The sequence below is a fragment of the Amborella trichopoda genome, chromosome 3 (assembly GCF_054954075.1).
Source record: "Amborella trichopoda isolate Santa Cruz 75 chromosome 3, AtrichopodaSantaCruz75HAP2 v2.0, whole genome shotgun sequence".
Taxonomy (NCBI): domain Eukaryota; kingdom Viridiplantae; phylum Streptophyta; class Magnoliopsida; order Amborellales; family Amborellaceae; genus Amborella; species Amborella trichopoda.
Genome location: NC_142338.1, coordinates 41523216 through 41536180, shown reverse-complemented (window position 1 = coordinate 41536180; position 12965 = coordinate 41523216). Strand labels below are relative to the sequence as shown.

Below are 12965 nucleotides of genomic sequence, written 5' to 3'. Positions count from 1 at the left end.
AAAGTTCCTGAAGCATATGCATACATCTACATACTTTATCTCATTATACTTGTGTAATTTCATATATGAAATTTCTGACTATTTAGGGCCCCGGAGAGAGAGAGAGAGAGAGAGAGTCGTACCAATCATGCACGCCTTCAACCTTGAGTACTCATATGCAATTCAGTCCTCAAATGTGGATAATTCCGAAACCCTAGAAGAACGCATGCAAGCTGTTTTGACTTGCCATTGCAGAGATCTCTTTCCATTGGACGCTTTACTTACGCATCAAAATTATTGGTTAACACAGTGGGTCCCCCAACCTCTCAGACTCTATTTTCTGCTATGTGCATGGAGCCTTGGATTCCAATGGGAAGGAATCTGGCATGATGATATTGTGGGTTGGAAACATAGAAATTCATCATCAAATAAATTGGTCCAATGTATTTAAATGCTTCCAAAGTCCAAACCCCAAAGGAATGCAATGCCTTGACTTTGCACACCCCTTCTCTTCACCAGAAGAACTCAAGCTTTGGCATGGTTAGGCACCTATCCTTATCAGGTACTCTAACTTAGTAGCTCCATCAAAAATATAGATAAACTTCCTTCTTCTTTTTTTTTTTTTTTTTTTGTTTTATAGTTTTATATTGTTAAAATAATCCCCCCAGCTTTGGGTATTTTATAGGATAGTAAAATGTGCAGGTTTTGCAGCTGTAATGCTGCTAAATATAATTATTTCATAGCTAGGGTTTATAGTTCAGACAAGGTAGAATTATTTTTTCACTGAGACATTGGTTATTAGCCAATTTTCTTGTCATGTAGCACGATTCAGACAAGTTAGGATTATTTTAATTGAGACATTGGATATTAGCAAATTTTCTTGTCATGTACAAGTTCAGTTATCTTTCCAGTGTATGATATTTTAAGAAGGAACAATGAATGCTTTACACTTCCTCTCTTTTTTTCAAATTTTTTTGGTAATTGAAATCATCAACTCCTCACCAATTAAGCCCAAGCCTGAATGCTTAGATTGCATTCCAACTCTTTGGGGTAATTGCCGGATGAGAATGCGTACATCATCTATTTTCAAGTTCAGTATTCATAATTCTGTAACTGTACATGGCAAACTTACATGTATACACTGTAGAGAAATTGGAAAATAAAAAAAATGATAGCAAGAAGGTGGGTTTTGGGGAAAGCGGTTGAGGACGTCGTGGTAACACACCTCATAACTCAGTTGCACGTTGTGCCTTCTATTCCGTCTGACAACTTCAAAAATTACTAACTAATTAAAAAATGGTACGGGCTTGTTTTCTCCACTGAATTACCTAAAAAACAAAATCGGGTTAGGGGCTGGGGTCGTGATGGTAGTATCACCACACCCAAGTCACCACGTTGTGGTTTCTATTCCCACTAATACCACCCAACTAACACCTTCAAAAAACTAACTCCTAAGCTATTTAAAAAAAATGGGTAGGGGCATGTCTTCCCCACTAAATTACTGAATAAAAAAATAAAAAATAAAGAAGGTAGGTAAAAAATAAAAAAAAAAGTAAAGAAAAACCAAAGGAAAAGAAATTGAATAAAAGAAACAATAGGGTACCTTAGATGAGGATCTCCTCGGCTCACAGTAAATACCTAATGTTTCCTATTTCCTCGGCCACAAAATGAGCACTACATAAAAATCTATGAAAATCCTGGTTTGCAGTGGACTTTAAGATAGATTTAGAGATTTGAGTGGCTAGATGATGATATATTTGGAAGAGAATGAGCAATTTGAAATAATTTTTCAGTCAATTATAGGCTTTAAGTGAAGAAATACATTATTTGACCATGTGAGACATATCCATAACTGCATGTAAATTTAGATCAATGAAGAAGCACATGTACTCACACCAGTTTCCAGTTTCCAGGTTGGGTCTAGATAACAATGGTTTGGAGTACAAGAAGACTGGAACTTGCAAAAAAAAAAAAAAAGGGTGTTGAACACTGGCAGTTCATGTGTTGTCTTCCTAATAAGTCTTCTTGGTCTTTAAGGCCCTAGGGGCCCTAGGAGCCCTAGAGCCAAAAGAAGAAAGGAAACTTAAAATTTGAATTTGAGGCTGCCTTGGCTGCTGCAGAGTTAAACTCCAAAGATCTAGACTAAGTTTCATATTGCAATTTCACAAGTAGCCTTAGTCTACTTAATCCTTTTTGCACTTTCTTCTTTTTATTTCTATTCCTCTTGCAATAGAAATATTTACCAAGTTAAAAACTCGTGATACTAGCTGGATTTTTTTACTGTTTTGGTATTATACTGGTTAGATAGCTAAGATAATTTTTAAGCATTGGAAGAATCATGATAGAGTGAAAAACTCCAATTTGTTGAATTTTAAATGTAAATGAGGAAGCCTGCATTTCAATTCTGAGCTTCCTACAAGTGAATGCTCCATAATTTGACAAGGAATGCCAACTTTGGTAGTATGGCATAGAAAGCAATCTACATATTCTTCTATGATTGTCTAACATAACTTAGAGGAAAAAGTGTCTACAATATGTTTTAAAATGCAAAATTAGCAAAATGGAAATAAAAAAAGATTAGTCATTTACAAAGAATTGGGTTTTGCCTTCAGGCATAGTGGTTAGGGCAAAAAAGCCTCCAATGTTTTAGTGGTTAGGGCAAAAAGGAACATTATCTGAAAAGAAAATAGTACTTCAGGGGTACAAATAACGAACCCCTAAAAGGACAATAATGAATTACGTAAAAGAAAATGTAAATTATGTTTTCCTTTAAAAAAGAAAACATAAGTATATTTCTATATATTTGACTTCCCATGATAGCATGTTCCTTCACTATACAAGGGGAAGTGATCATGTAATGCTGTTCACAAATGTTCCAAAAAGTTAGAGAGAGCAAAAAAAAATAAAAAAATAAAAAAAATCCAAAAAAAACACAAGAATAAGAGAAGAAATTTAGAGCAAGAAGAAGAAGAAGAAGAAGAACTTTATCCTAAAGCAAAGTGCTTGTAAGGACAATCAATTATCCATTAATAAAGTTTAAAGACATAACATTGCTTGCTCCCCAATATTTAACACCAGGTAAAATAAAAAGAATACCCTCTCATATTGGTTTCAAATTTGTTGATGGGGGGCATCAAAGAGAAAGTGGCAAAGATTTACATATGGGGAATACAAATGGGGCTGCCCGGATGGCCATCCATCCCCTCACTCTCTAGGTCGTGAGTGACTCCCCAACAAATGACATTGACTCTTACTATTACGGTCACAATAATTTTCTAAAACATTTTATTATCAAAACATACTAGGGTTTTAATCCTAGCCATGCTAGGAGCTGACTGGCTAGAGGACATTAACATTACAAGTAAGAGGAGACTCTCCATGGACTAACTACTGTAACTTAGTTTTCTTATTATGTACATGAGGATGTAAATCTCATTCTTTCAGTTATGTCTAAGATCAGTCATATGCCCTTGTTCACTTCCACAGGTCGATGGGACACCCGGACGCCGAGGCTATGTACTCGGTTGCATCCTTTGAGGGTTGGCGTATTATCAAGCTCACATGCTCCGGGATTTCGATCGTGCCCGAGGGGTCTGAGAAGCTCTCCTGGTCTTTGGGGGTAGCCTCCTCATGGCTGAGCTGAGAGGCGACAAATTTATCGAGCACACGCCAGTCAGTGGTCACAGGATTATCTTGTTGCGGTGCAATTGCATAGGAAGAATTGGGGAGTTTGGGGCTCTCTAGTTGAGGGAGTTGGAGAAAAGGGTCGTGTTGGTGATGGTGATAATGGAGGAGCTCAAGCTCTTGTTTGCATGAGAAGGCGTGGTGGTGGTGGTGGTGGAAGGGCAGGTCTCCTTGAGTTGGCAACCTCTTTGGGGAGTCTAGTTCGGGGATGAAGGAGACTTGATCATCGTACCAGCATGGTGATTCGTGGTCACTTGCTTTTCTTATGGTTGTGATCCTCTTCTTAAAGACCCTGCACACCACCCAACCCTCTTCCTGCAAGGATGTAACCATATAAAACAATACACTTTTTCATTCAAAACATTGTAAATAATTTTCTTCTTTCTTAAATGAACTGATTCAACATGAGTAATAACTATGAAACTGCTTGTGCGTGTGCACGTATGTGAGAAAGAGCAAGGCATTATCTGTATGTTAGAGAGAGAATGATAAGGATGATGGTATTGGAGACGTAATTATGAGAGAAAGAGATGGATAATGAGAATAAGAGAGGGATGATAATGATGGATTTGTAGACTATAAGAAAGAAAGATGAAAATAGTATGCTTTTATGACCCCATTGTGTGAGAGAGAGAGAATGTGCGTGTTAACTCATTGTGTGAGTTTGTTTGTGTGTGTGTGAAGAGAGAGAGAGTTACCTGGGGTGGGCCATTCTCATTTGTTTCAAGCCGATATTCATGCATGATCCAATCTGACTTTTGTCCATTAGGAGCTCGACCTTTATAAAACACTAGTGTCTTCCTCATGCCTATCAAATTATGCTTCGAATAAATGGCCTTATCCCTACCAGTGGCTTTCCAAAACCCTGCAGCCGTGGCCCTATTTGTTCGTGTACCCGTCGGATATTTCTTATCCTTATGGCTGAAAAAGTACCATTCATTTTGCTCCTCATTTCCTATCCTACATTTCTCTGTTCAAATGAGAGGGAGATAGACACAATTGAGTTCTTGTCATCCAAGAAATAATACAAATGAATAAATAACAGAATTGAATATGCGATTGCACTAATTCAATTTAGGGAAGGAGGATCACATGGAGAAATAATGGTACCTTGCAGATCCCATGGCTCAATCTTATAGAGATCAATGTCTCTAATGACATCTAGGTCAATCCTCTTTGAAGCAATTTTCTTTCGAAGATAGTAGTCAACTAGCTCTTCGTCGGTTGGATGGAATCGGAAACCTGGTGGAACATGTGAGAAGGTATTCATGTTCTCCAAAGAAGGATATCAGTGCCTGCCCATCACATTAGAAGAACCAGAGAGATATCGATTAAGAAAGGATCGACATTTTTGTAAAAAACAAAGGATCAAGTGACATTTTATGTTTAGTCCCATAAGATTATAACTGTACATTAAAAAATTTCTTTCATGGAAATCATTTGCATTTTATATTCATTTTTTAAAGAGGCATATACATCAGGAACCTAGATTCAAAATGGAAAGCTCGAATAATGCATAGGTTACCGATTTGCCCAAGTAAATCTGCGCCTTCCTTTCTTCAAATGTTTCTCGGTAATTGTTTTAGTTGTTAATCCTTATTTTATCATTGGCCCTAAAGATGGGTAGTGGTAGTGCATTCTATAGCATTCAACAGCACATGCACCATTTACTGACTTGAAATTACCCTAGGTATCTAGTATACATGCTCTCATAATTGGTTTCCTTTGTTTTTATTGTTCATTAATAATGTGTCATCTGGATTTTATGCTCTAGAAAATTACTTAATCCCTGTTTCATCATCCTTTCTATTATTCTATAAAATGCACATTTGCCAGTTTTCTTCAGTTCCATCCCAAGTGAGTAGCCATGGTAACACTTTTGTTTTTCTCTTCTTTTCCTTTTTTTCTTGACAAAAGGGTCTAGAGGAAAAGTATGTTTCACAGACATCAATATGTTTATTATTTATTTTTCCCACATCACATTTTTAGATTGCCTATTTTTCCTTTGTTTTCAACCATATTTCTTTTGCCATCAGGGTATATGAAGGGGACTTAACCTATTTTATGAACCTTAAGAAGTTTCCATGACCTTTGACGTGCATAGATTGGGTACTTTTCAATCAGTTCGTTGGATATTTTTACCACTGCTTTCATAATGAGGACGCATATTGCAGGCCTTTGTTTTAAAAGAAATGGACTTTGTGCCCTATTATTCTTATCTAAGGGATATGAACTCTAAGGTATTAAGCATCCAAAATAAAAGAATATGCCTCCTTGAATGATTTATGAACTTCTCCATTATCTATGGTTTGAGAAACCAGTTGTCTTTACCATTGTTGCCATGGTTAAATGACACAGAAGATGAGATTCCAATTGTTTTGCTACCCCTTATATCCCAATGAGCCATCTTCAGACGCATGGAAAAATTCAAAAAATATAATAAAATCATGAATGATTTAACCACATTAATCTGCATTTCTTTGTTTTCAATGAGCAATAAATGTTCCATTTATTATTACAAGCCATGTCTAATGTTCAAGGAAACAGTCGCAGTATGTGTAAATGAACAATCTAAGGAATTTAGCAGCAATATCAAACTGGAGATAGAAAACAATTTCTAAGGTATCAAGCTACCATTACTGGCCATTGAAGGCAGTCTCCATAGAATAATGGCGTGAAAACATTTTCTTTCTGATACTAAGCATACGATGTTTTGCAGCATGAGCTCTATCATTTTGAATTTTATAGAACTCTAAATAATTAGGCATCAAGGACTCACAATTGCGGCATAGTGATATGGAATATTAACATATAAACCATGCCAAAAGTTTATGCATGCAACAATAACTCTGTAAATTACAACAACTTTTTTTTTTTTTGAAGGTAACTTAAGGAAAAATATATGAAACATATTTGATTCCTATAAGTATGCAATTGGATGCTCATAGAGACGTATTTTCATATCTAAGGATCAAACTATAGTGACTAGCTTATTTAATACGAAGTGTACAAAATATCTATTTTTGTCATCAAATTATTAAATTAATAATAGGAAAACAACATGAACATAGAAATAGCTAGATACAACAATTTGATATAAACGTAACTACATGATCTCTAGCTCTCATTCTCCTCTTAAAAGATGAAACCTGCTCTAATTATGTTAGCAATTTGGTGTTTGTGCGGATCCATATCATCTGTGTGAAAGGCCTCACATACAGTACTGGCCAAAAAGGATGTATAAGCCACAACTACATAAACATTTTCATATAAACTATCAAAAAGAGCATATATTATATATCGTCTTCATCTTACTCTTCTTCTTATGTTTTTTCTCTTTATTATAATGAACATATACTATATATCTATCCAAAATCACATTCGGGACCCTATAATCTGTTGACGTCTGATGAATCATGGTTATCCAAGATCTCTTAAGATTAAGCAATAAATGGATATAATAATCTATGGTAAACTTGCCATGCAGGAACTCCAACAGGTCATAAACATTAAGAATAACCACAATCTTCAATCAATAGAGATAAAATTTTGAAAAATAAAATGTTAATGAATTAATTTAATTAATACATATAAAAGTCCGGATTCTTTTTGTATCTCCATTCCACATCAACAGTTAAGAGTCCAAAATATATCCACGACTTCAGTTTTGCTTAACTACAAGTTGGTAGTCTTTTTGTGGGATTTATGATCCCTTTACGCAATTAAACTTAACATATACTATTATCTATGAGAGGCAATACATATGGACCAGTTAACATGGAATTGTTTTACAGAAGAAAGTTATGCAGAAGGAATGAGGGATCATTTTTAGAGAAGAATGTAAAGCACAGTCAACGAAAGACTAACGCAAAAGAACCAGAAACATTTTCTTGTCGAGCATCAAAAGTATGGAGAACTACAATGAACTTATTATTAACAGCATCATAAATAAATTATTTATTGTTTGCAATATATCAGAATCAGAATGTGCCATATATTTATCTTTTTTTGGTAATTACCCAAATTTTCTTTTTTGGGATAAAGTACCATTGTTAGATCACTAACTACTTAATAACTGAAGGGAATTTTTCCTCAATAAGTGCAGTTATCATTTGGGATGGGTAATCTTATATTTTGCCAGGGAAATTGTTATTGTCAGTCAATATGCACACCTATAATTCCCACAGTACTCAAATTTCTATTTAGAAGTGTCATCAAACTATGTGCTTAAAATCCGTATCATGATTCTCTAAATTTTGTGGTATTTGTTCTTCCTTGAACAAGAGTTGCTCCCTGACTCATTAAGATATAACTTAATTCATACAGGATTTTTTTTTTGCTTTGGGTAAATTACTTCAAATAGGATCAACATTCTGAATTTAACCAATACATGCAAAGTAGGATAGTTATTTAAATAATCTTTCTGTTGTCAAAAGATAAAAATTGATCACGAGGAAATATGCATATCTTGAGTTTCCCCATATGTTGTCACCTGGAAACCTATACATTGCTCATAAAATATCAAGAAGTTTGAGCTTTGATGTGAGTGATAAATCACATATTTGTTATAACTATGATATGATAGTGCAGAAAATTTAACAAATACGAGGATATAGGTGAACCTTTTGAGGCATATTTCATATAATTTTAGTAATAATAATAATATCATGTCGACTGACAACTTTCTTAAAATCGATAAAATTAAGTTTTAGGTTAGAAGAAAATAGCGATTGACTAATGAACAACCAGAGTACTTGTAAGTGTTTTACGTTTTAGGTTTTAAGTGCTTTTGTTTTAGAAGCCCCATTTCTTTCACAAAAGTAATCTGCTTTCAGTAGCCAAGTACCTTCATTAAGAGATATAAAAAATCATTCCATGGCTGCCTATGAGCACAACTGACTGTAATAATTTTAAATTTGACGCCCACTGTGATGCTCAATGTGGATATTTAGCAAAATTAATGATTTACTAGTAATCATACATTTTCATCATTCTCAAATACATCAATGGATTTGTAGATCTAAAGGTATAGAAATACTCTGATTCCAATATCTATTCAACGCGGACATGTAATAAAATATGCAGACCAATAGCATTGCAAGAACTTTCATTATATTTTAATAAGTATTTGAGATAAAACCATGGTTTGTCCCTCATCAATCCATTTAAAGATATATGTTGATTTAATTCACATCCTATCCACTCATTCAGACATACTCCAACTATCATCTTGGAAATTATCTATAAAAAAGAAGAAGAAATGGTCCTTTGAATTCCATACTCAAGTTTTTGGTCAATAGCTACAAAGCAGTGTAATTGGCCAACCAGACTTGGTTTCATTTTTTTAGTCCTAGTGACTAGGTTGAAAAGGATATGTCGATTACATTATTTAATAACTTATCACGTTGCTAAAATTTGAATCAATATAGAAGCAAAATTAAAGTTTCGGCAGCCCCGTGGTGCATTGATTCGTCTAACGTTCTAAAAATCAGTATAGAAGCAAAATTAAAGGGTATCAACAAGGTTTATTATCCTTGTATGACGAGGGTACACAATGGGGCATAAATCAATCATGCAATGGTCCAAAACGTGTAGGCTCCCAATGTTTATTATGCCGCAAAACCTTGAACTAGGACAAAATAAAGTTAGCACTTCCATAATAATCACACAATAAGCCCACATCATTAAAGCACAATGCGAATTTATGATGCGTTAAGAAAAAACTCCAGTGAATTACTCATACCTACCTTGCATGTGTGCTTCAGTAGTTTTAATTCCATCAAAATTTCCATTTTCTTCCAAATTTATAAAGTCCAAAAGAATTATAATCTGATCCAATAATTTGGTACAATATTTTATTTCACTTGTCTGTATACTTCTTGCGAAAGGTTCTTGCTATTTTCTTTGCTAAGTATTTAATGTTTTTTTGTGCATATAGCATGGGTTTAATCTAATAGGAGCTAGCAGTGATGCAGTAAGTTGATCAGGATGGAAAGTAAAGAAGAGCATGCCACATCTAAGAAAACTAAAAGCAAAAAAAGCAATGAGGACCATTTCACATGAAATCATGAATATTTGTTATTTCAAGAATATTTACAAGTCCGTTAATTATAAGTATGATGCTAACCTAGCAATTGTAAAAATTTAAAGCTAGATTTTATGGGAAATAACCTCAGGTATGCTGTTAAAGATGCAAAGAATTGTGTTTAAACCTGGATTTTTATCTGTTAGTATTACTAGAACTACAAGTAAGAATGAGCCTATAATGCACAGCATTCACTTTTTTCATCTACATTTCAATGGGAATGCAAGTTACGGCTAAAGTGGGGTGATCATCATTCCTCTCTCTCTCTCTCTCTCTCTCTCTCTCTCTCTCTCTCTCTCTACATATATGGAAAGAACAAGTTTATGATTCTAAACTGTTTCACCAGCTTGATCTCAATGTAAGCACACAGATCTAAAGCATGTTACCTAAGTAGTAGAGATTCCCAAGACATCTATCATCTTCATTTGATCAGATCAGAAAGATCACCATGTTTTTTTTTTTTTTTGAATTTTAGAAAGTAATATCACCATTTACCATAAAACAAAACAAGGAGATGATCTTTGACGAAATTTAAAAATAGCGACTTAGACTAGAGTGTATCAGCAATTTATAAAAATCGCAGGCAGTAGTTTTGTCAAGTTGAATGGCTCAGATCTGTGAAACTCTATATCAAACATACGTTTTAACTGAATTGTAGCGATCAACCACCCAGAGAGAAAGGAAGTATACATGCACAGGAAATACCGTTATCAGTAGTTTAATTCTCAGAAATCTATGAATTTGCAATGCATGAATGAGATGGATGGTGAGAAGAGCGCTTACAGGTAGGATACTCCCCTATTACAATAGCCTTAGAAATCTTGCGTCCAGGTCTACGTGATGGTCAAGGGTCCTCCAAATTAAAGAGAGATGCAAGTTCTTATCCCAAAGAGGTGAGAGAGAGAGAGAGAGAGAGAGCGAGAGAGAGAGAGTTATTTTGGGAGGTGAGGGGAAGAGAGAGAAAGCGGTATTGTTGCAGGGTTGAGCAAAACCAAAACTAAAAGTATCCGTCGTCCTGGGAAATGGAGCCTTGAAACTTGGGTTTTGTACTTTGGGAACAGAGTATGTAGGAGCACAGCGGATCCCGAGGACAGAATGCGAGTTGTGATTGGACAAGAGGAGGATGTTTCTCTTTCTCTCTCTACCCACAAAAAAAAAAATAAAAGCAGAGAGATTAGAGAATTGGGAGAAGTGAGAGAAGATGAGGTTAAATACCCAAAAACCCAACACCACCCTAATTATCTCTCCTCTTGCTGGATTGCAGGAAAAGCTTGTGAAAGAGCACAAGAAATTAGTTTTTTAATGAAAAATAATAAAATAAGGAAAAAAAGTAATAAAAAAAAAAGTAAAGAGGTCACCCCCACCCACAACGATAGAGACCAGAAGACCCCCTCACAGACCGGGGGAACAAACAAGGTCAGGATTACAGAGAGAGGGCAAAGGGGAGAGGATTAAGGAAGGGAATGAAAATGAAGTGAAAGAGAAAAAGGGGGAAGAAAATCATGAAAAATGAATAAGAGAGAGAGGGAGAAAGGGTTGGTGACGTAATGAAACAACCTATACAAAAAGCTCCTTTTCTTTCTCTTCTTTTTCTTTTCTTCTCTCTTAGCTTCTACGGGCCCCACTTCAAGGAGATAAATTTGTTCTGACACTCAAATGACCATATTACCCTTACTTATGGTCCTCAAACGACGAGCCAGCCGTCAACTCACTGACATTTCTCGGACTGGGAATGTGAACCAAAAGCTTGACCCGATAGGAACATTAAGCCCTGTTTGTTTTGAAACTGTGCGTGCGATATTACGATTGTGGGTATAATAGTCATTATGGAAATAGGGCAGGGGCTATTCGGACATTGTACGAGAGATGGGGCGCTTACGTTCTTCCCTTCGAATGCTTGGTGTTTTATGAGAGGATTTATTTATTTTAAATAAAATTTATTAGAGGAATGAGGAAATGTAAAAGAGGAGGGGTGGACCGCCACCAACCGACTGGGGGCATTAAGAAAGGGACGGCTCTCCAAATGGGAACAAAAAACAAGGGGCCGACCATCCAGCCGCGGCGCCAAAGATGAGCCGATTGGTGCGGTGTTGTGCGGGCCACGGGGAATGATTGGGTGTTGGGGGTGCAAATGAAATTGCAAAGGTAAGGGGCTGACCCCTGGTCTGGCGTGGAGGCTCTTCGATCATTAGCCCGACCCATTTCAACCCTCTCTCTCTCTCTCTCTCATCCACTCTTATTTTTCTCTCTCATACTTACAAAACTTCTCTTGTCTCTGACCCTAACCGTAGGACCAATGAGCTAGCCCACTCCACTCACCCTCCATTTTTTGTTCTCCGGCACGACTCTCCGATGCACTGACCGGGAGTTTGTTTGAAGCCTCTTCTGTTGTGCCCCTCGCACACGCACATGCACACCCACACGCACACGCACACGCACACGCATGCTGTCACAATTTCTCTTTTAGAACCATGGTGCTCTCTCTCTCTGTGCCTTGTCTCTAAATGTAATTTTGTGATTTTTTCTCTTCCTCTCCATTGCGTATCTCTCTCTCTATAAGTTTTATTATTTGTTTTTTAGTCCGCTTGCTTGCTTATCTCTCTCTCATTTGTTCTATGCTTTCTCTCTCTTGGTGCCTAGGCTTCTCTCCGTTTTTGAGCCCATTTTGGTACAACTGTTGTGGGTGGTGGTGGTGGTGGTGGCCGGCTGTGGGGGACCCGCTGGGGCCCGGAGGCTATCTGGCGTGGTTTGCGGCCCAGTGCTTTGCCGCCACGTCAAACCACGCGGGGTCTCCCCCACTGCACGCTTCTCCCTGTCTCTCTCTTTGTCACTCGTGTCTCAGCCACGCGTGTGCGGTGCGGATGGCGACATTTTCTGCTTCAGGGGTGGCGGCCTTGGCTCTCAAGTTTGTTCCGCGACACCAGAGGAGGGGCGGCGCTTCTCACGCTCAAAAGACCAAAATGCCCCGCCATTTCCTCTGGCACACGCCTCAAATGACTCTCATCACCTCCTTCCACTAATATATTTAACTTATTTGTACTCTGGAGCTACATGCAAAATGTGTTTCTATTGGGGACAAACATGTCATTAAGAAGAATATTGGGGCAGTAAAATTAAACAAAAAACAGATTGGGGCAATTTAAGGTGGAAAGAAGCGGACGCATGTTAATTCTCAATCTCAGCCGTCCAACTCAGCTCGGAGAAAAATCCGCGTGGG

General features: G+C 36.8%; 1 protein-coding gene and 1 long non-coding RNA gene across 2 annotated transcripts; one reads left to right on the top strand and one right to left on the bottom strand.

Moving 5' to 3' along the window:
- Window positions 1–437: 437 nt before the first annotated feature.
- On the top strand, window positions 438–4116 carry LOC148782884 (uncharacterized). Its single transcript, XR_016051104.1, has 2 exons — window positions 438–541; window positions 3466–4116. It is a non-coding gene; the product is annotated as an uncharacterized LOC148782884 (long non-coding RNA).
- NAC007 (NAC family transcription factor) lies at window positions 2986–10924 on the bottom strand. Its single transcript, XM_006878525.3, has 4 exons — window positions 10532–10924; window positions 4774–4958; window positions 4362–4633; window positions 2986–3978 (listed from the first exon to the last, which is right to left on the bottom strand). The coding sequence occupies exons 2-4, from the start codon at window positions 4931–4933 to the stop codon at window positions 3454–3456; spliced, it is 957 nt and encodes a 318-aa protein (XP_006878587.1). The 5' UTR covers window positions 4934–4958; window positions 10532–10924; the 3' UTR covers window positions 2986–3453.
- Between the last annotated feature and the right edge of the window lie 2041 nt (window positions 10925–12965).

What these genes read in the sequence shown, in the direction of transcription:
- NAC007 (XM_006878525.3), bottom strand. Translation starts at nt 4,933, where the DNA reads ATGAATACCTTCTCACATGTTCCACCAGGTTTCCGATTCCATCCAACC. An exon ending in TGAGCCATGGGATCTGCAAG is followed by an intron (nt 4,634 to 4,773) that starts GTACCATTATTT and finishes TCATTTGAACAG; the next exon opens with AGAAATGTAGGATAGGAAAT. An exon ending in ATGAGAATGGCCCACCCCAG is followed by an intron (nt 3,979 to 4,361) that starts GTAACTCTCTCT and finishes ACATCCTTGCAG; the next exon opens with GAAGAGGGTTGGGTGGTGTG.